This window comes from Passer montanus, unplaced genomic scaffold (assembly GCF_014805655.1).
Source record: "Passer montanus isolate IOZ18808 unplaced genomic scaffold, ASM1480565v1 scaffold53, whole genome shotgun sequence".
NCBI lineage: Eukaryota > Metazoa > Chordata > Aves > Passeriformes > Passeridae > Passer > Passer montanus.
The window spans coordinates 5,354,056-5,377,802 of record NW_024370263.1 but is presented as its reverse complement, the minus strand read 5'-3'; the positions used below and the strand labels follow the sequence as shown (position 1 = coordinate 5,377,802).

Genomic DNA, 23,747 nt, shown 5'->3' with positions numbered 1-23,747 from the left:
GTGTCTGTGTGCTTGTTACATGCCAGATTTGACCTCAGGCCAGTGAAATTTTTGGAGGTCTCCTCTTTCTGTGCTTTCAGCACACCCTCCTCTATTTTCCTGCTGCATTGTGTAAGCAGCCTTTGAGCGGTAATTCAGTGTACCTGCTGCAGCCAAAGGTGCCTGGGAGTTAGCACAGACAGATGAAATCCACGTTATTTGCCTCTGCTGGAGTGGTGGAGCCTGCTGTGGGAGAGTTTTACTTGCCTAAAGTCAAAGCTTGGGGAGCTTGCTCCTAAAGCAAGGCTTGAAATAATACCCAGCAAAGCCAGGGAGGAGACAGTTCACTGCTGGAAATCGCATTTCACTTGGTGTCAGCAATTCAGGAGAAAACCATCTGCAGGAAATTATGATGACAATTTCCTCTTGGAGTGTGGAGAAATTGCAGCTGTAATCGAGGAGGCAGCCAACAGCCTCCTCTCCCCTGACTTCTACCAATTACCCTGACAACTTTTAGGTCATTTCCCTGTATGGAGATGTCTGTACCCCACCCAGGAGGGACAGGCTGGAAGAAGTGATATTGTGCAGGGAGAGGAGTAGATGGTGCACATCTGAAATGAAAGCTTTTCTCAAAGAAACACAGAGCAAAACTCAAGCCAGTTGCAAAATGCTGCAGGTCTACAACTCTCAGTGTGTTTGTGATGGTTTGGGGCCAAAACTGGTCTTGCTGTTGAAAGCTGATTCATGCACATGTGAAGATAACATCCATCAGAGGAAAGAAACAAAAACCTGGCTAGAAAATGTGCTCATGGGACACCATTCACAAGCCAGGGCTTGGTGAGGTGACACCAGGAGGCCAAGGGATACCTCCAGGACTACAGGACATTTACATGGGCAAGATGGTGATAGGACAAGGGAAATGATTTTAAACTAAAAGAGGAGAGATTAGATTGGATGTTAGGAAGAAATTCTTTACTCAGAGGGTGTGGAGGCATTGCCACAGGCTGCCCACAGAAGCTGTGGCTGCCCCATCCCTGGAAGTGCCCAAAGCTGGGTTGGATGAGGCTTGGAGCAGCCTGGGACAGTGGAAGGTGTCCCTGCCCCTGGCAGGAGGTGGAACTGGATGAGATTTAAGATTCCCTCCAACCAAAGCCATCCTGGGTCTGTGATTTCAGCAAATGGAGGAAGCATGTGTCTGAATTCAGAACCTTTTCTCTCAGGTTTTAGCCATCAGTTTGTTGCCTGAGAAGATCTTTTCCCACCAGCAGCTGCCTTAGCAGTTGTCAGCATCTTCCTGCTTATCCCAGCACTGCTGCTGGAGCTGATGGGAGTTTGATTGTGACTTAATCCCGGCTTTTAGAGGAGGGAAAAAAGAAAATTCTGACAGTTCCATATATAGCCCTCTGACTCACCGATTTCATGTGTCAAACACTAAAGACGGGTTAAGTAGAATTAAGTTCTGGATTTATTATAAATAGGCATTAAGTAACATGAATGTATTGAATTTGCATGAAAATATGGGCCCAATTCCCCAGCTTACCCCAGAGATTTTGTTTGACGTCGATGGGATGCTCCCAGGTGGGAGCTCAGCTCAGAGCCAGCCCAGCTCTGACCATCCCCTGCAGCCCCTGTGAACTGCAGCCAGTGAAACAGGAAAATCATTGCTGGAATCAGGGAAAGTTTACACTGCTTGCACAGATCAGAATTCATCCCTTAATATAGTACAATGAGTTTTAATTAGCCCCCAGATCTGCTGCTGAAGGAATAATTTCTGCACGTCAATCAGTGCTAAATGTACTTGTTAAATCAGACAAGATTGGTTAAGTTGAAAATTGCACAGAAAGTCACTTTTCTTCTGTTTCTCCCAGAAGCTGGAGATTTTTTGGATTCAAATGTTGTGGACAATCTCGTCCTGATCCAAATACTCTTCTGCTGAAAGGTCCAGACAATGAAATCACCCTCACTGGGACCAAGTGTGACAGTCAGGCATTGTTTGGGTGAAAAAAGTCCTCTTTAGTCAAATCAGTGTTTCTGCAATGAGGGAGACAGACACAGACTCTACCAAATCAGAGCCCTCCTGAATAGTTTAATTTACTGACTTGTTCATTGCTAAACAATTGAGAATTGGTCCATGGAGAAGAGCACAAAAAGGACAGACAATATGGGCTGTATTTTGAGGCTGGAGTAGTCTAAGCCCAGGAAAAACAAGATTTTGAGTGGCGTTGTTTATGTAAAAAATAATGTTCACCCCTGCACCTCCACTTTTATTGGGAACTGGGGGTTTGGCCCTGTTTCTGCTGAGGGTGAGAAGAAGGGATGTGCCCTACAACACAGCCAGGGCCACTGGGACTGAGTGACAAGCTCACCCTGGAGAGGTTGTTGTTATTAGCCCACGGAGCTGTTGCTCATGCAGGAGCAGCATGAAAAGCTCTGGGAGCTTCCCCCAGCCCTGGTGGGATCCTCAGGCTCCGCTGCCTTCCCAGCAGGGCTCTGCCCTCAGCTGTGATTTCTCTTATCAAACACCACGTTCTGCTTTCTGCCATGAATATGATTTCCAATTAAATGCCTCCTCAGAGCCTGTCTGGCTGGGAATTAGCCTGGAACTTGGTGGCTGGGCTGTTAGCTCATCAAAGTCTCTGGGATGACGGGGAGGTGCTGATGCTCTGCTCGGGGATTTTGCTCGTGGCTTTGAACTCGCTGCAGCCCTGCAAACTGGGACAGGCTGCCCTTTGCTCACCTTCAGCTCTGCTCTACTCCCCTTCAGCCCACAGCTGAGTAAGCATCTCCAGGGCTGCAAAACACAGCCCCTGTGCTCCTGCCCTCCAGGGATCTCAGCAGTCCCTGGGAAGGAGCTGGCCATGCACTCTGGATTGCAGGGAAAGGATTATCACGGCTCTTATGACTCAATCCACAGCTCCTGTGTGCTTCCCTGCATGGGAAGGAGAGAAGTGGGCATGAAGCATCAATCTGCCCCCTAATCAGCCACCCAACAGGTCCCTGTCCCCAGGGTCTTTCCCCAGTTTGGCAGTGCCAGTTGCTGCTCTGGATGCCAGCAGCGGTGGCAGTGAGGTAGTGATGGTCTCTTTATGAATAAAACAGATAAAAAACAGGTTGGAAGGCAAAAATTCTGGATGTGGAGCTGGGATCAAATGGGGAGGGAGGAGCAGCCCTAATCCTGAAGCACTGCTGGGGATGGTGAGCCCCTGGCTGCTCCTGTTGGAGCAAAATCTTCGAATTCCAGGTTATGGCTCAATTCCAAATGAGGGTTTCTCCTTGCTGTGGACACGCAGCCAGGGAGATGCTGGAGCATGTGCTTCAGGGCTGGTTTTGGGGCACAGAAACCCCTTTGGTCCATGCAATGTGAGGTCCCAACAAGCCCTTGCTTGGTCCACCACGGGGCACCGTCCTCACTCCGTTGTGGTGGTGCTGCCTTGGCAACCATGGAACCTGGGGCAGTGCAGGGTGGGACTGGGACCAGTTCTCTTCTAGGTTCTCCCCTCTCCTGAGCTTCTTGCTGGAAATAGGAGTGGATCTTTGGCAAAACCTGGTTGCCACCGTGGTTCTGTCTCCTGGCTGGAGAGGAACCACGGTGCCCTGTGTGGGGCTGAGCAGTGTCAGGGACACAGGGACACCCAGGGGACTGCGGTGTGGTTGCTGGGGACCAGCTCTGGGGGTAAGGGCTGCAAGGTCCACTCCAGTGCCCTCGTGGCATCAGTGGGACAGGGGTGCTGCATCTCCAGGTGTTCTGCAGGCACAGGGTGGGGGGGACTGGCCTCGCTGGAATTTCTATGGAAACCCAGGTACGGAATGGGGTAGAATAGCTCAAACCATCTGTTCTTCCCCTACTTATAAAACTCGATAATTTCACGATGACATCACCAGAAATGCTCTCCTTTTATTCCTCTTGCAGCCATCTGTGATGGTTTCCTCATGTGCCAAGCACGCGAGCGGGTGCTGAGGGATGGGCAGGAGGACACAGCCACCCCATTACTCCTGTTTCATTTCTTCCCTTGGAAAGCAATCCTGTGCCTGCAGAGTTTCACTTGTTCCCTCCCCAAGGCGTCTACAGAGCAACCAGCAGAGTTAGACGGGGAAAATGAAGGTAAAACAGAAGGACAAACTAAAGCTGAGCTTCACGGGGACTGTGGAGGATCTGCTGTGGGGATTTTACCTGTGAAAATACAAATCAGCAGTGGGAGCCAGGTTTGCTCCTGCCAGAAGGGTGCTGGGTAGCAGTGGGGCTGCTTCTCCTGTGCCAGGAATGAGGCCCTGGACTGACATTTGGGTGTTGGGAGAGGCAGAGCTGGGGAATTGGAGTCAGCTGAGGACACGGGTGGTGGTGGGTCTAACTGCCTTCAGTGCTTGTCTGCTGGGCAGTTTCTCATCCAGAAGTCACCTTCTGATGGTCGGGGACAGGAGCAGTCCTGCTCCACTCCTGGGCAGCCAGCTGGGCTCATCCATGTCCCCAGAGCCAGTGGCTCTGGTTCTCTGGACTCACATGGTCCTTGCTGTTGTGCTGGGTGATAAAAGAGGTGACAACCTGCCATCACCTTCCTCTTCACTGGTGGAGGTCTCTCCCTGTCCTGGAATCGAGGTGCTGGCTCCGGCTCAGCCAGCACTGTGAGTTTTGGGTGGTGATGGGTCCCAGATGCCAGGGAAGAGCTGGAGCTGCTGCTGCTCAGCTGCTGCCACTGCCGGCTGTGTTTGCTCGACTGACCAAACCCTCCTTTGTCTGTGGCAGAGGAGAGAAGCCTCAGCAGACCTGGACCTCCCTGAAAAGGACAAGGAAATAAGGGCTAAGGTGGATATCAGGCAGCTGCAGACCCATTTCCATCATGAAGCATACAAGAGGAAATTCTTCGATGCCGATATCTGGCGGCAGATGCAGGCTCAGGAGTGAGTACAGCTCTGCCTGGGGAGTTCCTCCATGCCAAAGTCACAGATTTATAGAATCCCACAGGCAGGGACACCTTCCACTATCCCAGGCTGCTCCAAGCCCTGTCCAGCCTGGCCTTGGGCACCTCTAGGGACAGGGTAGCCACAACTTCTCTGGGCACTCTGTGCCAGGGCCTCAGCACTGAGTAAAGAATTTCTTCCTAACATCTGATCCCAATCTCTCTTCTTTTAGCTTAAATCCATTCCTACTTGTTCTATCATATCTGCCCATATGAAATGTTGCTCCCTCTCTTTTATAAAGAGATCTGGGGACCACAGAGCAGAGATGGGGAGGGGTAAGGACCTGCCCTGGCAGATGGGATGTGCTAAATGTCATTTGTTGTTCCATTTTCACAGAAAAGCAATAAATGATCTGAAGCAAGAACACAGACATGTGACATTAACTCTGAGCCAGATCTATTCACCGAGCAGCGTGTTGCTGGAAAACAGAAATCGTAGGAAGATCCAAAGCCTTTTGCAGACCAGAATGCAGAATGATGCCCTGATCAAAGACAGAAAAGCCCAGTTAGATGACCTGGCCAAGCAGGTGAGAACATCTGGACTGTTCTCTGCCTGAGCACAGCAGGCCAGAGTCACAGGGTGAGACCTGTGGCTGAAACTCCTCAGAGTAAAACACATTTAACTCAGGCCTTGGAATATTCCTCCTGGCAAGTGACACATGACAGTGACAAATAGAACCAGGCTCCCATTCAAGTCAGCAGCACTGACTGGAGAAGTGAGGTTGGACTCTCAACCTTGTCCCACTGGTCCCTGCACCCCTGTGTGGTGGCCTGGGGCCACAAACATCCCTCTCCTTCTCCCTTCACTTTTAAAATTCTCCTGAAAAAGAGGTAAAAGTGGAACAGTGCTGTCTGCGGGGTGGCAAACACAGGAACAGCAGCATCTGAGGGATGCCCCACCCCCTCTCCTGAGGACATCCTGGTTGGATTTGGGCAGGAGTGGGGTGGGAAGCCAAGGGAAAGGCGGGCTGTGGAAGTGACAGTTCCCTTCAGCACTGTTCTCAGAGCAGCTGCCCAAGCTGGACCCCAGGGAACACGCTGGGATAGTTTGCCATTGCTGGAGGTGCTGCAGAGCTTTCCCAGCAGGGCTGGCTTTGTCAGGGATGAGAACTCTGACTTGCCTGAGTCATCCCTCCCCCACCTGCCTCCTGCTCCGCTGTTCTCCAACTGCTTCACTCTTCCATGGATTTATTTCCTCTGGAAGCTCCCCACTTCTGGCAGAAGTTTTCCTCCACTCATTCCCAGGGAGGACTGCACAGGTCCCTGCCTGGCCAGCACAATTCCTCTACCAAAGCCCCATCCTCATTGCCTCTTCCACTCTACAAAGTGCTGCTGTGCTGTGTTCAGCACCTGCTGGAGCTCCCTGCAAAAACAGCTGCACTTCCTTCATGACACACACAAAAAACCCATTTCCAGCTACAGTTTATGTTTCTGCATGTGCAGGGTGGGATCCTTTGGGATAAAAGCTGTTCCTATAACGGAGAGCTCATTAATAACACGATTGCTGTAGTTCAGGTCAACAGAGGGGATTTTCTTTGGCTCTGTGTCCTGACAAAAGTCCAGAATGCAGGGGTGGAGATCATACTTCTGGGTTTTTTCCCTCTGTGTGTGTGTGTGCAGGTTGTAGAGCTGGAAAAAAAGATAGTGAAGCAAAGAGACACAAACTGGAGGGTGTTGGAAGCAAAGAGCTGCAAACACCTGCAGAAGAAGATTGAGTTACTGGAGATGCGTCTGAGTCATGTAAGGAAACATTTTGGAGACTTTTGGAGAGCCTGTGGGGGGTCACACAGGGGCCTGGGTCCTTTCTGGTCGGGACAAAGCACAGTGGTGCAAATGTGTTTGGTTGCCACAAGCTGCATGAAGCACCTGGCTTGTTCCCCGGGCCTGATCATTCCCAGAATGTCTCAAAGGCTCCTTCAGGCTTGGTGACCCAAATGCAGCCCCTGTGCTGTGCCAAGAGGCCTGGAGGTCTGCACCTGCTTTGTGATCAAACTGGGCTGCCTGGAGCCACCGTGCCTTGGACAAAGCCAGCTCCAGGTCTCTGTTGTGGTCAGCCTGGTCTTCTGTTGCCTTTCCTCTCCTGGGGAGAAGGACAGTGCAGGGCCAGCTTCAAATCTCTTGGGCTGTGTTTGACCCTGCCCTGGTCGAGGTCTTTAAGCAGCAACCTGAACCCTCCCAGTCCCCCACCAGGTCCAGAGCTTTTGCTTGGCTCTCCCCAGGTCACTGTCCGTTACAACACCATCATGACCAGGAACAACAGGCTCCGGGAGGAGACTGCCAGCCTGCAGACCCAGAAAACCTTTTATGACAACTGCTACTGGAAGCTGGAGAAAAGTCTGGCTCAGCAGAACAAATTGCTGGATGCTGCTGTTGAGCAAGCCACAGAAGATTACGAGCAGTGGTACGCGGCCTTGTCAGCCCTCTGGGCAGAACTTGGGGCTGAGGGTGATGCCAGTGATGAGGGCTCAAATAGAGAGCCCAGCTGAGGCTTCAGAGAGAGGATCCACCACTCCCATCCACGTCTGGGTGCTGAGGGCTGGGTGCCTGCTCAGTGTGGGGAGACTGGTACCTCCAGGGTGTTTAATTCCATCTGTCCTGGATGTTCCTTTGGCTGGGATGGGACTGGAACCATGGGACTGCCCCATGGAGGAGTCTATTTTCTCTGAGTCCCACCTGAGCTGGGTACAAAGGTACAAACCCCCACCAAAAGCTGTGTTAGTGGCCGTGAATTCCCTCTGTTTGTGTGCAGGATGGAGGATCTGGGGCGGATCTCGGACATCCGGGACGTGCGCTGCAGAGAAACCATCCAGTACAACATCAGGCTGCTGGAGAGGAAGTGTGCCCTGCACCAGGAGACCAGGCTGAAGAACTTCTTCCTCAGCAAATGTGCAGACCTCTCTGTGCTGAAGGAACAGGCCAAAGAGAGAGAAGGTATCAGAGGAGGATTTGTGGCACTGGGATCACAAACCTGAAGTCTGTGGAGATGATGAGGCTGGGCTGCTCGTGGTGGTTTGTAGAATTGCACCCCAAAGGCAGGATGCCTGCCCTGCCCACAGCCTCCCCCACCCAACCTTCACCCTGCCAGCAGAAAGGCTGAACAGTGATAATGGAGTGGGACTGAGTGTCTTGGGGTGCCCTTGGGACAGGGAGCTGCTCCTGTGTGCAGCCATGGCTCCTTTTACCACAGAACAGGTTGGGTTGGAAAGGAGTCCTGAAACTCATCCAGTTCCACACCCTCCATGGGCAGGGACAGCTTTCACTGTCCCAGGTTGCTCCAAGCCCTGTCCAGCCTGCCCTTGGACATTCCAGGGATGGAGCAGGCACAGCTTCTCTGGGCACCCTGAGCCATGGCCTCACCACCCTCACATTGCTAAAATCTAATCTAATCTGGTAATTCTGTCCTCCTGGGAGGGAATCCATGGTGTCTGCTCCATTCCCATGACATCCTTGCTTGGTTTCCTGGCGGAAGAGGCACCCTCTGCCCCTCCAGCACTGCTCCCTCCTGCCCCAGCCCTGCACCAAACGCCACAGCTCTGCAGGGAAGGCTCTGCAAAGGGCAACCACGGCTCTCTGTCTCTTTCTCAGCCTTTGAGGCAGCTGAGAGGGCCAAAAGGAGCCAAAAGGAGAGCTATGAGGTGGCCTACAAGCGTCTGCTGGAGCTGTCGGACGGAGACATTGATGATTTCTTGGAGGACTTCCTTGAAAAGGACAGGAGATTCTTCATCCTCTTCAGCTACGCCATCAGGCTGAACGTCAGGAACGAGGGTCTCAGGCAGAGGATCCAGGCGATCCAGGTCTGCTCCTGGCTCTTCTCCCTTTCCACGGAGTGATTTTGGGTCAGGGTGGGTTTGTCCTTTCCCGAGTGTCCGGCATCACTGCCCACACCCAGCCACACAGGGAGGACTGGGGGGATGCAGAGGAGCAGCCGAACCCGTAACTCGGCTGTGTTCTCGGAGCTAAACGTGTCTCGATGCTGCCACCGTGTACCCAGCAAAAATACTGCAGGGTCCCGGGGAGCCAGGAGCTCCCCGAACCCTGTGGGGCTGCCTGGAGGGGTCTCCATTTCCCTCGAGGTGTCCCCGTGATTTATAAAAAAAATACGGATATTGATCTAGAACCTGTGATTTATTAAAAACTATGGATATTGATCTAGAACCTGTGATTCATTTTTAAAAATATGGGTATTGGTCTAGTACCGATATCCAGCTGTGATGAACAAAGACTCTCTAACAGTTTAAAGTTAGGAAGTTTGTGTTTATTGCAATGCTGAGCAGCTCCCAAGTACACACTGTAATTCACAGGTGATTACAGAGCCCTTTTATCTATAGAAATATTGAATACCCACAATAAAAATACGTATTCATAACTTTGGTGCATCCCATTCCCCACTTTGTATGCTAATTAATTCAAAAGCTATTAAGCATGTTTGTTCCTTGAAATGGGTCAGGGTCCCTTTCATGGGGAGGGGTCCCAAAATGAGGAATTAAATGGAGTCTTCCTCGTTCTGACCTTTCTACCTTTTCAATGCAAATGTGACAAATGAACCCTTGGTAGAACTCCCATTCCCTGTCTTTAAGTGGTTTCAGAACAGAGGAGGCCCACAATTGTCTCATGGTCCTAAAAGCTTTTTGTTAGTTTCTGTATTCTTCTTTATAAACCCAGCTAACCAAACATTGTGCTGACGAACAATCAATTATTAAACTACTAACTCTTAGGTTCATCAAGGCCTACCTATTTATTTTAATTAACTCCAATAAAGCTTATCTCTGACTAAAATCTTAGCTCCTGTAAAATTTCGGAATTCCTCAAAGTTTGTGTTTCAGCTGCTCCCTGGGCTGTCCCCGCGGGGTCAGTGGGGTTCCATGGGCAGCCACTCCACGCGCTGCTGTTCCCACAGGATGACATGAATGCCATCAGAACGGAGCGGGAGCAGGCGGAGACAAGCTGCACCCACATCGTGCAGGAGCTGGAGGTAGGGTGGCCGTGGATTCCCTCTGGAAAGGCAGCACGTCCCTGTCTGTGCCAGCACTCGCTCCAGGGAGTCTGGTCCTGCAAATGCTGCTCTGGCTGCAGAGCTGTGGGCAGAAAGGGCCCTGCAAAGGTTTTGGCAGCTCCCAGGGCGTGGTGAGAGGGTGGCTGTGGGGCTGCTGCCAGCCCTGGGCCAGCATGGACAGCTGGGGGGCTTCAAGAAGTGTCTGCACACAGTCCTGTGCCCTGTGCTCTGGGATCACCCTGCTCGGGTAGAGGTTGGACCAGACCACCCTTTGTGGTCCCTTCCAACCTGACCCGTCCTGGGATTCTGTCTCCAGGCTGAAACTGGGCAGCACTGGGGTGGTGGGGCCAGCGAGGGGCCGGTGTGACACCTTTGTGACACAAAAACCTTTGCTGGTAGGCCAAAATAGCAGAGACCACCGAGGAGGCCAACAAGTATGAGAACAAATGCAAGGAGAGCAGCGAGCTCCTGGGACAGATCCAATCTCGCGTGGAGACCCTCTTGAAGAACATGGACTGTGACACTACAAAGATGGTGAAGCCTCTTGGGGACAGCTTGGTGCCAGTTTTTGGTAGGTCAGGGCTGCACACCTTCCCATACCACATGCCCTGGGAAATACTGTCCACCAGCTGCTTGCACTGTGTTTAAATTGAGCTTTTGTTTTCCCCTGTCCCATAAGCCATGTGTGCCCTAAAGTGAATTTGCAATGCCAAATTCCCAGTAAATTTGGGAGCTAATTTGGATTTTTAACATCCCAGTGGATCCCCAAACCCTCAGTGTGGCTCTGGGTGCTGAAGTGCAATGGGGGTCAGCCTCTCCTCCCAGGCAGCCAGCAAGAGGACAAGGGGAATTGCACTAGGGAAGGTTCAGGTTGGATATCAGGAAAAATTTCTTCACAGAAATAGTGGTCAAGCATTGGAACAGGCTTCCCAGGGAAGTGCTAAAGTCACCACCCTCAAAGTGTTCAAAAAACAAAGGGGATGTGGCACTTTGTGGTATGCTTTAACAGGCAGGGAATATTCAGCATGAAGTCAGACTTGATGATTTTGGGGGTCTGTTCCAACATTAATGACTCTGTGATTCTATGATACCATGACCCAGCCTTGGCCCCCTGACCCTGGGGGAGGGAAGCCAGTGGACCCCCTGCTCTGCAGGCAGCCAGGGGTGGGTTTGGGCAGGGTCCTGCTGCAGGGACACTCGGGACACTGTGGCTCCTCCCCACGCAGGTCCCGTGGAGGACAAGATCAAGGAGTTCCTGCTGAGGGAGTCCTTGCTGCGCTACACGTCCGTCGATCGCACCCAGCGCTCCCAGGCCTTTGTCAGCCCCCTCCAGGGAGCCTCCAAGCTCCTCTGGACCATGGACAGGTCCAAGCTCTGCCCACCTCCCCCAGACCTGGAGGAGACCGCTGAGCCCAAAACCGGTGAGCAGGGAGAGGGGAGAGTGAGGGGCCATGGCCGGGCAGGCGCTGCTCCCCAATCCCCCGTGGCTGCCACACGTCCTTCCCAGTCCATCCCCTCCACCCTGTCCTGCCCCACCGGGGTGTATGACACCTGTAGAACTGTGTATTATGGGATGGCTGTTCTCTTGGGCAGCGGAAGAGCCGCTGGGCCGGGATCAGCTGCGTGAGCTCGTTATCCAGAGGCAGCAGGAGGAGCTGAGCAGGCCCCCCAGCTCAGGCAGGAGGAGGAGGAGATTCACATCACCAGGGGTCAGGAGCCCCTCAGGGACCAGGAGCCCCTCAGGGACCAGGAGCCCACCAGGGACCAAGAGCCCACCAGGGAATTAAAGAAGCTGTTTCATTCTTGAGCTTCTGCATTCTGCACATCATTCCATCTTCCTTCTCTGGAAGGAGCCCAACACCTTGCACAGGCTTCAGAACCTCACCAGGTGATATTTTGGCATGGCCTCACCCACTGCTGACAGCACCCACAGCCGGGGTGGGATCAGCTGCTCTAGCAGAGGGTGACATCCCTGTCACACGAGCCAAGGCTCTCCCCACAGGCAGAGGTGCCAATCCTGCTCCGTGCCCGAGGGCAGGGGGGATGCAGGGGATGAGTGTGCTCATGGGGCCTTCCCTGCTAAGCTGGCAGAAGCTGACAACTCCCTGCTGCCTAAAGGAAAATTGAGCTCAGTGCTGGCCCTGGGCTGTGGGATGACAGGGGATGGGCACAGCCCAGTGAGGAACTGGTTTGGGGCTGGGAGTGGGAGACTGGAGGACACATGAGGGTGACGTGCAGACTCCCCACAGGCAGAGATGGGGACCATGGTACCAATCCTGCTCCGTGCCCGAGGGCAGGGGGGATGCAGGGGATGAGTGTGCTCATGGGGCCTTCCCTGCTAAGCTGGCAGAAGCTGACAACTCCCTGCTGCCTAAAGGAAAATTGAGCTCAGTGCTGGCCCTGGGCTGTGGGATGACAGGGGATGGGCACAGCCCAGTGAGGAACTGGTTTGGGGCTGGGAGTGGGAGACTGGAGGACACATGAGGGTGACGTGCAGTAGGTCTGAGGTGCTGAGGCCAGCAGGGTCTGGAAGGATCTGAGGGTTCCCATGGGGCACACCACACAAGCCCAAGCACTGCTCACACCAGCAGCTGGGTTTCCTCTTGCCAAAAGGCCTTTTAATGTGAATGCCATTCCCGTGCCAAATTCCCAGGCACGTGCCTCTCCAGGGGAAGAGGAAAGGGAACCCCGTGTGACCTAGGGAGAGGTGATCTTGCAGTGCCAGCCCCAGCCCTGAGCCTGGGCTAGTCCTTCTCTTCACCATGAGTAATGACATGGACCAGGTTCTTGTAGTCCAGGTTGCCAGACATGTCCGGAGGGAAGGCAGCGAACATCTGATCGATCTGCCAGGGAAGAGCAGCGAGAAAAGGTGGCATGGGAGGGGTTTGGGACCGGGCTGGGAGGAGGGATGGGGTCTGTTGGGATGGAGGGAGGCTGGCAGAAGGTGGGGAAGTGATCATACCTCCTCCTGGGAAAACCTCTCCCCCTGTGTCATCAGCATTTCTTTGATGCTGCAAACGAGAGAGCGCGGTGAGCACTGGGCAGGTCCTCATGGGGACACCCCACCACTCCCTGCCCCAGCTACCCCTGCACTCACTAGGCAGATTTCAGGCCTTTCCCCTCTGGATCAAACACCTTGAATGCATTCAGGATCGTCTCCTCTGGGTCAGCACCTGTAGGTGACAAAGCCGTGGTCTGAGATTTGATTCCCATTGGAGATGGTAAAGTAAGAAACCAACTGCAACCTCCTGCTTCTCCCAGCCTCGGGGGCAAAACGGGGGGCAGACTGAAAAGTGGGACCCCTGCAGGAATGCTGACCTGCAGCTGGAGGCTCGAGTGAAGCTGGTGGGGTGTGGGGAGCAGCCGTGGTGTGAGCACAGAGCAGGCGGTGCCGCCGCTCTGGCACCCGGCGTTTATCTAATCTTTGGAGCATATTTATAGAGCTCCAGGCACAGCCCCTGGGGCCCTGCAGCCTCTTGGAGATCGGCAGGAGGCTGCATTCCTCGGGTTAAGTACGTGATTCAGGGTACAGCCAGATGGGATGATGGGTCAAAGTCTGGCTGTAGGCAGGGGGGGCCAATTTTGGCGCTGCTGCTGTCAGCAGGCTCAGAGGTGCTGCAAGAACTGTCCCCTCTTCCTATGGGACAGCAGCAGCAGCAGCACAGCCATTTGGGTTTTGTGAATGGCTGGGGAAACTGAGGCACGGAGACCATCTCATACCCCCCAACAGTTTGGGGAGACGTGGGATAAGATCTCTGGACCTAGGGATGGTTGGTATTGCAAATCTATTTTGGGGCATAGGAACGGCACTGAGCATTCCCAGCTCCCCAGGTGCCCTCTCACCCTTGAGCTTCTCCCCAAACATGGTGAGGAACACGGTGAAGTTGATGGGGCCCGGTGCCTCCTTTATCATCTCATCGATCTCCTCGTTCTTCACGTTCAGGCGCCCTGGGGAGAGCAGCTATGGGTCAGCCATGGATCCAGGTCCTGCTCTGCGTGTTGGGGGTTAAAAATACACACCACAGAACCCTTCCCTGGGGGACTTTCCCCCACTGGAGGGAAATAGCACATTCCTGGGAGCCACCTCTGACCAGGAATGGAGGTAGCAGCAGTGAGGTGAGAGAATCATCTCCAGCTCTGGCTTCTCAGGCTCCAAGATCACAGAAAAGAGGGATGAAAGGACTCAACTGTGCTGCTTCCTTGCCTCACTACCCCTTTGAAGCCCCCTTGGAATATGTTTTGGGTCAAGACCACCAGCACTGGGGCTCTCCCTGTTCCCCAGCACCAAAACCAAACAGGATTGAACACCTACATCATTTTTCCCGAGGCTGGGTTGTCCTTGGAACTCATTGCTGATTCATGCTGACCTCTGATGGCAGAGCCAAGCTGGCAGTGTCACAGCCTCCCACAAATCCCCCAAATCCCCTGAATGCCCACATACCCCGGGATGCCGTGGGATGGGCACAGCCAGGTGCTCCTAGGCACGGAAAAGGCAGGGAGTGTTTGGCTGTGTAATCCAGGAGCTGGCTCCAGTGCCAAGGGGATCAACCAGAGCTGCTCTGGGATCACCCGCGAGGGATGTCCCAGCTGACAGGCTTGGGTTTGGATCAGAAGGTTTTTGGCAAAATGGGAGGTCTGGTGGATGACAGGGGCTTGGTTAAACGCCCCACCCCTCCTTGTTTCTCAATTAACAGTCTGATGTTGGCAAAGCTGGGGAGGGGAGGCTGCTAAAGCTGGGCTCACCAAGGGCAGCAAAGGTGTCTCTCAGATCTGCCTTGTCGATGAAGCCGTCCCGGTTCTGATCCATGATGGTGAACGCCTGCAAGCACAGGAGCAGGGCAGGGAGCACAGGGAAAGGGAGAATTGCCAGCCTTTGCAAAGGCTTCAGAACCTTTCTCCTTCTCCCTTCAGCTTGGATGGGATAAAGGCATTTTGAGCCCTCCCGGGAAGGGCTCTGTGGGTCTCACTCACCCTAATCCCACACATTGTCACTGAGTTGTTATTCTCACTTTTAAAATAAAACCACCCAAACCAGGCCTGCTGCCTCCTGGTGTGAGCCAGCTGTCACTTGAGAGCACCAAGGAAAGAGCTGAAGGTCACATCACGTCAAGGACCCTCGGGCCTTCCCACCAAAGCCACCTACCTCTTTGAATTCCTGGATCTGCGCCTGCTCAAACATGGAGAAAACATTGGAATTGGCGCCTTCAATCCTCTTCTTGGCTTTCTTGGGTGCCTGCAGGAGTCCAGGTATGTATCACTAGCTCATTGGCTTTTTGTGGGGTGAAATAAAAGCGTGGAAGTGCCCTGTTCTTACTCATGACTCCTTGGTGGGAGCTCTGGGCTGGGGCTCTCTTCCCTGGGATCTTGGTAGTTTCTCCCTGCAGCTCTGGGATGCTGAGGGGCATTCAGATTCCTGCTTAAATTTCAGCTCCTGGTGAATTTAGCCAAATAGGTCCAAGGAAAGATGAGGAGTGAAATCACTTCTCCCACTGGCAGGTAAAAGGGTCAGCTCTGGGGTGAGATATCCCCGCTGGAGCCCTGGTTTTGGGAGCACTGCTGAGGTTGCACATGAGGGCTGTGGCCAGTCAGTGCTTCTCTACCCTGCTGTGCAGATATTAAAGTATGGCTTAATTAAAAATCTGCCTCCTCCTGCACTGAGGCTTGAACCAAGCAGAAATGGGTCAATGTGTGTTTTAAAGAGGACTGAAGGGCCCCTCGCTGTCCCACCCAGCCCATTATCCCTCATCCCAGCACCTCTCCTGCAGCCGTTTCCTCTCATGGGGGTCTGTCAGGAGCAGGATTTTGGGGGCACAAAATGACCCTTCCTCTCACTGCATCAAGGAAGGGGAAAGGAAAAAAAATGGCATTTGGACCCTAAAATCATCTGCACTCATTTGAAAGCTGTGCTGGCATGGGAGACACCTCTCTGCTCCCTGTGAGGTGCTGCTGATCCACCCGGGTGCTCCCCAGTTTCCTCACCCCCTTTCCAAGGCAGACAAAACCCTCGGCCCTCAACTCCTTGTTGCCTCCTTTGCTCCCTGACCATTAAAACTATTCTGGTGAAACATCAAATTAATTTTATCTCTTCCTGCTGGAGCTTTGGGCTCTCAGTACTCACCATGGCTTCTCTCAGCTGCCGATGTCACTGCGAGGGGTGTCCCAGAGGCACTCCCTCACTCCCCCCGGCTGGAACAATAAATACACCCCCCTCGGGGCTAAAAATAGCCCCATGCCCACTTTTGGCTGTAATAGGTAATTTGGCCGCCCCCAACCCTGTTGTCTCTGCCTTTCCCTGCCCCTCTCTCTCTAATCTGGAATAGCAGCTTGTTGTTGTCACCGGCTGACGTGACATGTGAGCCCGGGAGGGTTTCAAGGTTAACGAAGTGCCGGGCGGCCCCAGCTCCCACACCGGGGATGCTGACCCGGGACTGCTCGGGGACAATCCCACCTGCCTTTGTCACTCGGGCTGGCGCCGGGCTTGTCCCCTGCGCTGGGACACGCGGGGAGGGGTCGGCCCCAGGGGACCCCCCGCTAGAGCCCCCCAAGCCTCGGGACGTGGATGTTTCTCCTCGGTGCTTCCAGGCGGTTTTGGGAGCCCCATCGCAGCGTTGGCACAGCCGGGAGCTGCTCGGCTCCGGCCCCCCGGCCTTGGATCGCCTCCCTTGGGATGCTCCAGGAACAGGAGCAGCTGCCTGGTCACCCAGCCTGTGGCCGAGAGGGGACATTGCGCTGCAGCTCCATCCCGCATCCCCATCCCGCATTCCCATCCCACATCCCCATCCCGCATCCCCATCCCGCAGCCCGCGGCGGGGCCGGAGGCGGATGCCGAGCTGCCCCAGAGCCGGGCAGGCACGAAGAGCTCCTCTGTCATGTGTCACCCCCACTGAGGCACCTGTCACCCACTTAAGCCGAGCATTCCCTCGCCCTGGTCCCGGTGGGACACACACATTTAACTCTCCCGATTCCGGGCTCTGTCCGGGGGACACATCCTGCGGGGGTGACGCTCGCACTGCCCGGGCTCTGGCTCAGCATTCCTGCAGAAAGAGCCAAGGAACCCACGGGCAGCAATCCCACAAAACCTCTCCCATGTGCTTGTGGAGCAGGGCTCGCGGCTGCCGGGACCGGGCGGTTCCCTTTGTCTCCAGCCTGTCCATTTTATTCCCCCCTCCCTCCCGCCTTGCCCGGGATGAGGCTGGAGGAGGATTCACGGGCATGCTGGGGTGGGAATGGTGCTGCCAGCCCAGGGATGCCATGAGCCCCCCAAGCTCTGCGGTGCCATGGCCGTGACCCGGTGGCCCCGCTGCCCGGCATTGTCCCCTCCGCATGCCGAGGATGGCGAGGTGGGCGAGCAGGGAGGGCTGGGAGCAAAAGGGATTGTGAAACCGGATCCCTGGAACTCCGGGCTCTGCCCAGACGCTGCCCTTGTTCTGCCGGAGGTCACAAATATCGTGTTTAATCCCTGGCACTCGCCGCCCGGCTGCCACGGCCGTGCCAGCGAGGATGGCATTACGGGGAGGATTTCAGCAGGCAATTTCAGTGGGGAAGTGTGTAGGGAAAAGTGCCTGTGGAGGGGAAAAACTCCTGATCCGGGATGACCATCTCGTCTGGATGGAGCTGCAGCTCAGGGAAAGGATTTCAGGATGTGTTTTGAGGTCTGAGTGAGCAAAAAGGGCAGGAGAAGGAGCCGCGGAGGCAGAGCTGGGGCCAGGAGCAGCCCCGGGCACAGCCGGGGATGAGCGGGATCAATCTCGGCACGGATGTCCCTCGTCCTGCCAAGTTCAGCTGGATTCATCGTCCAGCCGAGCCCAATTACCTTAATTTGTGGCATTAAGGAAAAATCCATAAGCATCAGGGAAGCGATGTGTGGTGGTTTCACAGGACTGGCCACGGAGCCACCGGCACTGCCTGGGCTCTGCCTGTCCCTGTCCCCAGCTCCGTGTCCCTGCTGGGGCACGGCACAGCAGGAAACCCTGGAGCTGTGCAGGTCTCCTAGAATGTTATTTTTCCAGGAACAACCATTTTTGCCCACCCAGCCTGGAAGAAAGCAGATCTGTGTCTCTCCCTGGTGTCGCCCGGGCTGTGGTTGGGGTGGTGAAGGCTCAGAGTGCAGCGGGTGGCACAGAAATCTGGGATGGGCATGGGGTGCAGATGGCTGCCAGGGTTTCTGCTGTGGTTTGTAAGACGTTGCATCTGCTCCACTGCTCAGTTCTTGCTGTCAGCTGAAATCCTCCGTGCTGCACGGGCCAGATCCTGCTCTCCCCTGAGGATCCTGCTCCAGCCTCCAGGCACATCACATCCTTCTCCTCCTCTGGATATCGGGGGGCTTGTTGGCCCCCAGGAAAACCTGAGTGCTTTAAATGTGTCTGTATGCACAGACCTGCCTCTGGAGCCCCGTAGTGAACAAAAGAGCTGTGGGAAGTGGCTGCAGCCTGTGAATGGATGTCAAGGAATAACACACGGATCTGTGCCACGGCAAAATCAAGCATCGTCCCTTCTTATCTGCAAAAGAGCCTGTGTTTTACATGAAAAAGCCTTTCTAATTAATAGGCCAGCCCCTCTTGAGCTCGATAAAAAATGGAGTCAAAAGGATTTGATTAACCCCTGCTCTGTGCTCTGCCTGAGCCAGCCCAGGCCTGGCGGGGCTGATAACGGCTCCGTGTCCCGGGATCCCGGCAGCATCCCGCTACCCCCGAGCCCCAGCACCCTCAGAACCGGTCTGGGGGTGTCCAGCCCCCCTCAGAGGGCTGGGATGCTCCAGAGAAGGCTCGTGCAGCTGCTCACTCCGTGCCTGCTCCTTATGAATATCCTTTGCTCCAGCCGGTGGTTTTTTTTCTGTGATCAGGCACATTTGACTAAACTAATACATATGTATACACTCCCATCCAAACCAATGTAAATTACCTCTGACCAATACGTTTTCCCAGGAAATCAATGCATTTTAACACTGGATAATATTTATGAAATTGAATTCTTTTTTATTGAAGCTAATGCAATTCCCTTCTGTTTTATGCATTTTTATTAAACTAATGCATTTTAAATTAAACTGTTGTATATTAACTACAATGGCTGTGGGTACTTACAGTAAAGTAATATATGTTTGCTGAAATCAATACATATTCCAAACCTGGGAATTTCCAGTTAACAAGGCTATATCAAATATAACAAATGCATGTACCTGCTTAATTTGATGCTTATATACAACTGGCTGCTATATTTGTTTATTGGTAATGATTATTTTAAAGGGGGAAAGCATATTAAAGATAGAAAGATAGATTCCTGCTGGGAGCTGCAGTTGGGAGCTGCCAGAGGTGGTCACTCCATCCCTGATGCTCGAATTGGGGAGTGTGGGGGTGACCCACAGGCCCTGGTGCTGGCTGAAATTCATCTCCTCTGCCACAGCTGATTTCTGTGCCCTCTGTCCCATCCCTGAACCTCAGTTCCCGTTGTGTGAGGTTTTGGGGACATCCTTCCCTTGCCCACCACCTTCCCTACTGCTCCTTTCTGCCAGCAGCACCTCAGGAGCTTTCAGGGGGTTTTACCCCTCTCCCCTCGGTGTGTGGAAGATTTCCTGTGCAGCAGCTCATTCCGGGCAGATCTGATGCCGCAGCTTTGCCTGACTCAGCTCCGTTTTCCCTTGGAAAGTTACAGCACCGTGGTGATGGCCGGGAGGGTTTGCCCAGCTCAGGAATTTGGGGAAGAGCTGCCACCGGCCTGGGTGTTCCGGGGATGGGGATGGGGACAGACAATTCCTGAGCTCTGGCCTGTCCCGGGGATGGGGATGGGGCTGAGAACAAACAATTCCTGAGCTCTGGCCTGTCCCGGGGATGGGGCTGAGGACAGACAATTCCTGAGCTCTGGCGTGTTCCGGGGATGGGGATGGGGACAGACAATTCCTGAGCTCTGGCCTGTCCCGGAGATGGGGCTGAGGACAGACAATTCCTGAGCTCTGGCCTGTCCCAGGGGCTGTGTCCTGCGCTGAGAACAGGGGGCGGCCCCGGGGGAGGCACTGCCCTGGCCCCCCGAGCCGCAGCATTGACGGGAAAGCCGCAAACAGCAGCGTTGTCTGCCCTGAGCGCGCCAGCTCATCTGGGCTAAGCAATAAAAGAGGAAAATTAATTAAAGAGCATGTGCTAATTGCGGGGGAAACGCCCGTGTATTAAGCAGCCGAGGCAGAAAGGCGGGCGGTGCAGGAGCCCGGGCACACTCCCCGCACATCCCGGGCACCCGGGGGCAGCGAGGGCTGGGGCCGGGCACAGCGCAGCGATGTGGGGCACCCGAGGGGCGCTGCCACCCCCCGAGGTGCCTCACCCTGCACTCCTGTGCCGCTCTTGTCCCTTTGGCCCCCCTCAAAGTGTCCCCTCAGTGTCCCCTCGTGTCCCCACTGTGTCCCCTCGTGTCCTCTCGTGTCCCCCCCGTGTCCCCTCGTGTCCTTTGGTGTCCCCTCGTGTCCTTTGGTGTCCCCTCGTGTCCCCCCCGTGTCCTTTTGTGTCCCCCCGTGTCCCCTCGTGTCCCCCCCGTGTCCCCGGCCCGGCCGGCGGGGACGCGCTGCAGTTCCCGTGGTGGCCGCCAGGTGGCGACGTTGTAGCGGGCGCTGCCCGGTCCCGGCGGGAGAGGAGAGAGAGATGGGAAAAGGGATTGGGAAAGGGATTGGGAAAGGGATTGGGAAAGGGATTGGGAAAGGGATGGGGAAAGGGATTGGGGAAAGGGATGGGGGAAAGGGATTGGGGAAAGGGATTGGGGAAAGGGATGGGGAAAGGGATTGGGAAAGGGATGGGGGAAAGGGGTGGGGAAAGGGATTGGGGAAAGGGATGGGGAAAAGGGATTGGGAAAGGGATTGGGGAAAGGGATTGGGAAAGGGATTGGGGAAAGGGATTGGGGAAAGGGATTGGGAAAAGGGATTGGGGAAAGGGATTGGGGAAAGGGATTGGGGAAAGGGATTGGGGAAGGGATTGGGGAAAGGGATTGGAAAAGGGATGGGGTAAAGGGATTGGGCAGCACGATCTCTGCCAGGGCTTCTGGGACCTGCTGGGGGACAGCTGCGAGGGGTGGCACGGGATGGGGACAGAGCTCTGCAGCAGCTGTCGGGGTGTCCACGAGGGATGTGCCCAGGGCTGCAGCTGGGCCTGAGCTCCTGGGCAGCCCCAGGACCTCACACGTCCCTGCTTTCTCCATGGCACTGCTGTCCTGTGGTGAGGCTCCTGGTGTCCCTCTGCCCATCCTTGGGACAAGGTGACCGAGCAAGATCCCAGTCAGCACTGGGTCACCATCAGACTGGTCACCATCAGCTCTGGTTCACCACCAGAACCTCTCACTGCCAGCATCACCCTCGACTGCCTAATGGGGCCAGATCACTGCACAAAGGAGTTACGTGGATCACAAACAGGCAGGAAGGCAGGAATAAATTAATGCCAATTAATGCCTGGAATGGGAGTGTGCTGAAATCCTTTTTTCCCCTTTTTTTTTTTTTTTTTTTTTTGTTAAAGTACACAGAAAAGCCCCTTCCGTATTTTAATTAAAAGCCTTTCAGGAGAGGAGGCAAGGGGCTGCCATTTACAACGGGCTATTGTCAGGCACACAAAGCAAATGGGGCTGGAGACAAACTGATTTATTAACCTGCGCCTCGCAGCGCTCCCCGGGGTGGGTGAGCCCCCCGTGCAGGGGGGTGGCAGCACTGGGGTCCCCCTGCTCTCCCCGGGGTGCTCCAGGGCCATGGGGCAGCACCCGAGGGGACACAGGGGACACGGCTGGTTCGTGCCACCCCGCAGCTCTCCGTCCCTCCAGGTGGCACAGGGTGCAGTCCCTCTCCTCTTCCTCACTGCTCCCATTGATTTATTAATGATTTGGCCAAACAGAAACATTCCTCCAAAGCCCACAATTTAATTTGCTCACCAAAGATGCCAAGTTAGTTTTATTCCTGATTTATGAGCAGGCTCCTGTGCTCCCTGGGCAGCAGAGCAGGGCAGTGATTTATGGGGGTGAGATCAGCTTTGTGGGTGCAGGGGGAAGGTCCCTGCCCGGGACCTGTCCTGGTGGTGCCCAACAGCAGATCCCAGGACCATGAACAGACTGGGCAATTCCTGTTGCTGGCACGGGAGGGACCAGCTGTGCCCCCAGCAAAGACCACTCATGCCACCTGGGCTCACTGACCCATCCATGAGCAAACCTCCCCGTGGCCCTGAGGGAGCTATGGAAATGGATTCCCACTGGGATCTCCCCTTGCAGGGCCTCTGCTCCCACCCCCAGCTAATTACAGCCTCATTAACCCACAGGTAAAGCAGCTTCCTGGCACCGCCAGCAGCCCCAGTCTCATTACAAATCTCAATGACTCCCAGAGGTTTCCACTCCCTGATTTTTATGATTTGGGGGATATGGGGATCTGTTTATAGCACTTGGGTCACCAGAACAAAGTTGGAGTTTGAAGAGCAGCAGCAGCACCTGGAGCAGCACCTGGTAACTCATGTTTGGGGTCTCAGAGCATCTGTGGAATTTGCTGTTGATGCCACCAGGGCTGGGATTTCAGCTCTCTCAGCATTTTCATCCGGGGTTCCCCAGTTCCAGGCAATGTGCTTGCTGCAGGACCATAAGAAGGATTTGCCCCTTTTCCAGCCAGCTCTGAAGGCAGGGAAGATGCTGGTGCAGGGCTCACAGGAGCACCCAGGCTCGCTCCCTCACAAACTGCCTCGACTCCTGCAAATCTTTCTTTGAACTTTGATTTTCTGTTCACTTGTTCTTCTGCCTGAGGCGTTTTGCGATTGCGGGATTGTGAGCGGCTCTGAGTTTCTCTGAGTGGAAGAGATGAGAAGAACAAGATCATTTCCTTGCTGATCGTGCTACAGTGTGGGGCCAAGGTCACTTTGTGTGTCTGCCTCGCCCTTTTGGACACTTTTCCCGGCCCAGGAGCACACCTGTCCCTGTGAGAGCTGGAAGCACCTGCAGGGCAGGGTGCAGTTTGAAGGGTGTCCCTTTTCTTCGGTGTCTTCTGAACTCAAACTCTGCTTTTTGGTGGAATCCCTGCAAAACGCAGGGACCAGCAGCAGGGTGATACCCGGGCAGTGAGGGGCTGCTTCCCCCCAGCTTGGTGCAGAGAGAGGCTCCAGCAGCGCAGGATTTGCTGCAGCAAAGACAGTTTTAGGAGCAGTGAAGGACTACAAGCGACCACTTGGTTGGATGCTTCAGAGCCGCTGATAAATTAAAAATACAGCCCTAAACCAACCCGAATTCGGGGTATTTGCGAATTTGGGGTTTTCTGGCTGTGGAACGCTGGGAGCGTGTTTGCTGTAGCCATTCCCAGCAGGTCAAAGGTGCAGGAAGGGTCAGATCAGACGGAAAAAAAAAAACCAAAAAAAACCCAAACAACAAACAAACCTGGAAAAGTTTAACCGGCGGCTTCCGCCTGGCGATTTTTCCAGCTAAAACCCTTAAATTGCCCGGGAAAAAAAAAAAAAAGAAGAAAAAAAAAATAATAATAAAAAAAAAACCCTAAAGAGACATCACCGGGGGGACTCCGCGCCCCTTCCCTCAGACCCTCAGGGGGGTGTCCAGGAGCCGCATCGGGGGGCGATGCTCGGGGGTGGCCCGGGGGGGGACAGGGGTGTTGCGGGCGGGTTCCCCGTCCCTCCTCCCGGCGGGGCCGCCCCCGGGGGAGGCGGGCGGGCAGCGGGCGGCCCCCCCGTCCCTCCGCGCCCCTCCGCGCCACCGGGCTCCCCCAAGATGGCCGCCGACGTGGGATCGATGTGTCGATACCGGACACGGTTTGATGCCCGCCGGCTCCAGGTCGGTGGCGGCGGCGGCGGGCGGGAGGGGAGGGAGGGATGGGGGCG

General features: G+C 54.7%; 3 protein-coding genes across 7 annotated transcripts in view; 2 read left to right on the top strand and 1 right to left on the bottom strand.

Annotated features, from left to right (window-relative positions):
* The first annotated feature begins 4,075 nt into the window (after window positions 1–4,075).
* CCDC63 (coiled-coil domain containing 63) lies at window positions 4,076–12,054 on the top strand. Its single transcript, XM_039724664.1, has 11 exons — window positions 4,076–4,081; window positions 4,721–4,875; window positions 5,272–5,461; window positions 6,555–6,674; window positions 7,154–7,335; window positions 7,684–7,865; window positions 8,520–8,728; window positions 9,832–9,906; window positions 10,327–10,498; window positions 11,082–11,368; window positions 12,046–12,054. Exons 1-11 carry the CDS (start codon window positions 4,076–4,078, stop codon window positions 12,052–12,054), a joined length of 1,587 nt encoding a protein of 528 aa, XP_039580598.1.
* A 465-nt stretch (window positions 12,055–12,519) lies between these two features.
* MYL2 (myosin light chain 2) lies at window positions 12,520–16,259 on the bottom strand. The gene is made up of 7 exons (XM_039724876.1): window positions 16,046–16,259; window positions 15,071–15,160; window positions 14,671–14,746; window positions 13,771–13,875; window positions 13,025–13,100; window positions 12,890–12,938; window positions 12,520–12,770 (listed from the first exon to the last, which is right to left on the bottom strand). The coding sequence occupies exons 1-7, from the start codon at window positions 16,046–16,048 to the stop codon at window positions 12,672–12,674; spliced, it is 498 nt and encodes a 165-aa protein (XP_039580810.1). The 5' UTR covers window positions 16,049–16,259; the 3' UTR covers window positions 12,520–12,671.
* Window positions 16,260–23,585: 7,326 nt separating this feature from the next.
* Window positions 23,586–23,747, top strand: part of CUX2 (cut like homeobox 2) — a 60,975-nt gene continuing 60,813 nt past the window's right edge. For 3 of the 5 annotated variants that reach the window (XM_039724734.1, XM_039724733.1, XM_039724731.1), the window contains exon 1: window positions 23,586–23,700. In XM_039724734.1, the coding sequence (XP_039580668.1) occupies window positions 23,638–23,700 (63 nt within the window). In that variant the 5' untranslated portion in view covers window positions 23,586–23,637. The remainder of the gene's footprint in view (window positions 23,701–23,747) is intronic. The other 2 variants (XM_039724729.1, XM_039724732.1) reach the window with 2 other exon arrangements.

What these genes read in the sequence shown, in the direction of transcription:
- CCDC63 (XM_039724664.1), top strand. An exon ending in ACAGGCCAAAGAGAGAGAAG is followed by an intron (nt 7,866 to 8,519) that starts GTATCAGAGGAG and finishes TCTCTTTCTCAG; the next exon opens with CCTTTGAGGCAGCTGAGAGG. An exon ending in ACATCGTGCAGGAGCTGGAG is followed by an intron (nt 9,907 to 10,326) that starts GTAGGGTGGCCG and finishes CTTTGCTGGTAG; the next exon opens with GCCAAAATAGCAGAGACCAC.
- MYL2 (XM_039724876.1), bottom strand. An exon ending in AGATCCAGGAATTCAAAGAG is followed by an intron (nt 14,747 to 15,070) that starts GTAGGTGGCTTT and finishes CTGTGCTTGCAG; the next exon opens with GCGTTCACCATCATGGATCA. An exon ending in GTTTGGGGAGAAGCTCAAGG is followed by an intron (nt 13,101 to 13,770) that starts GTGAGAGGGCAC and finishes TGTCACCTACAG; the next exon opens with GTGCTGACCCAGAGGAGACG.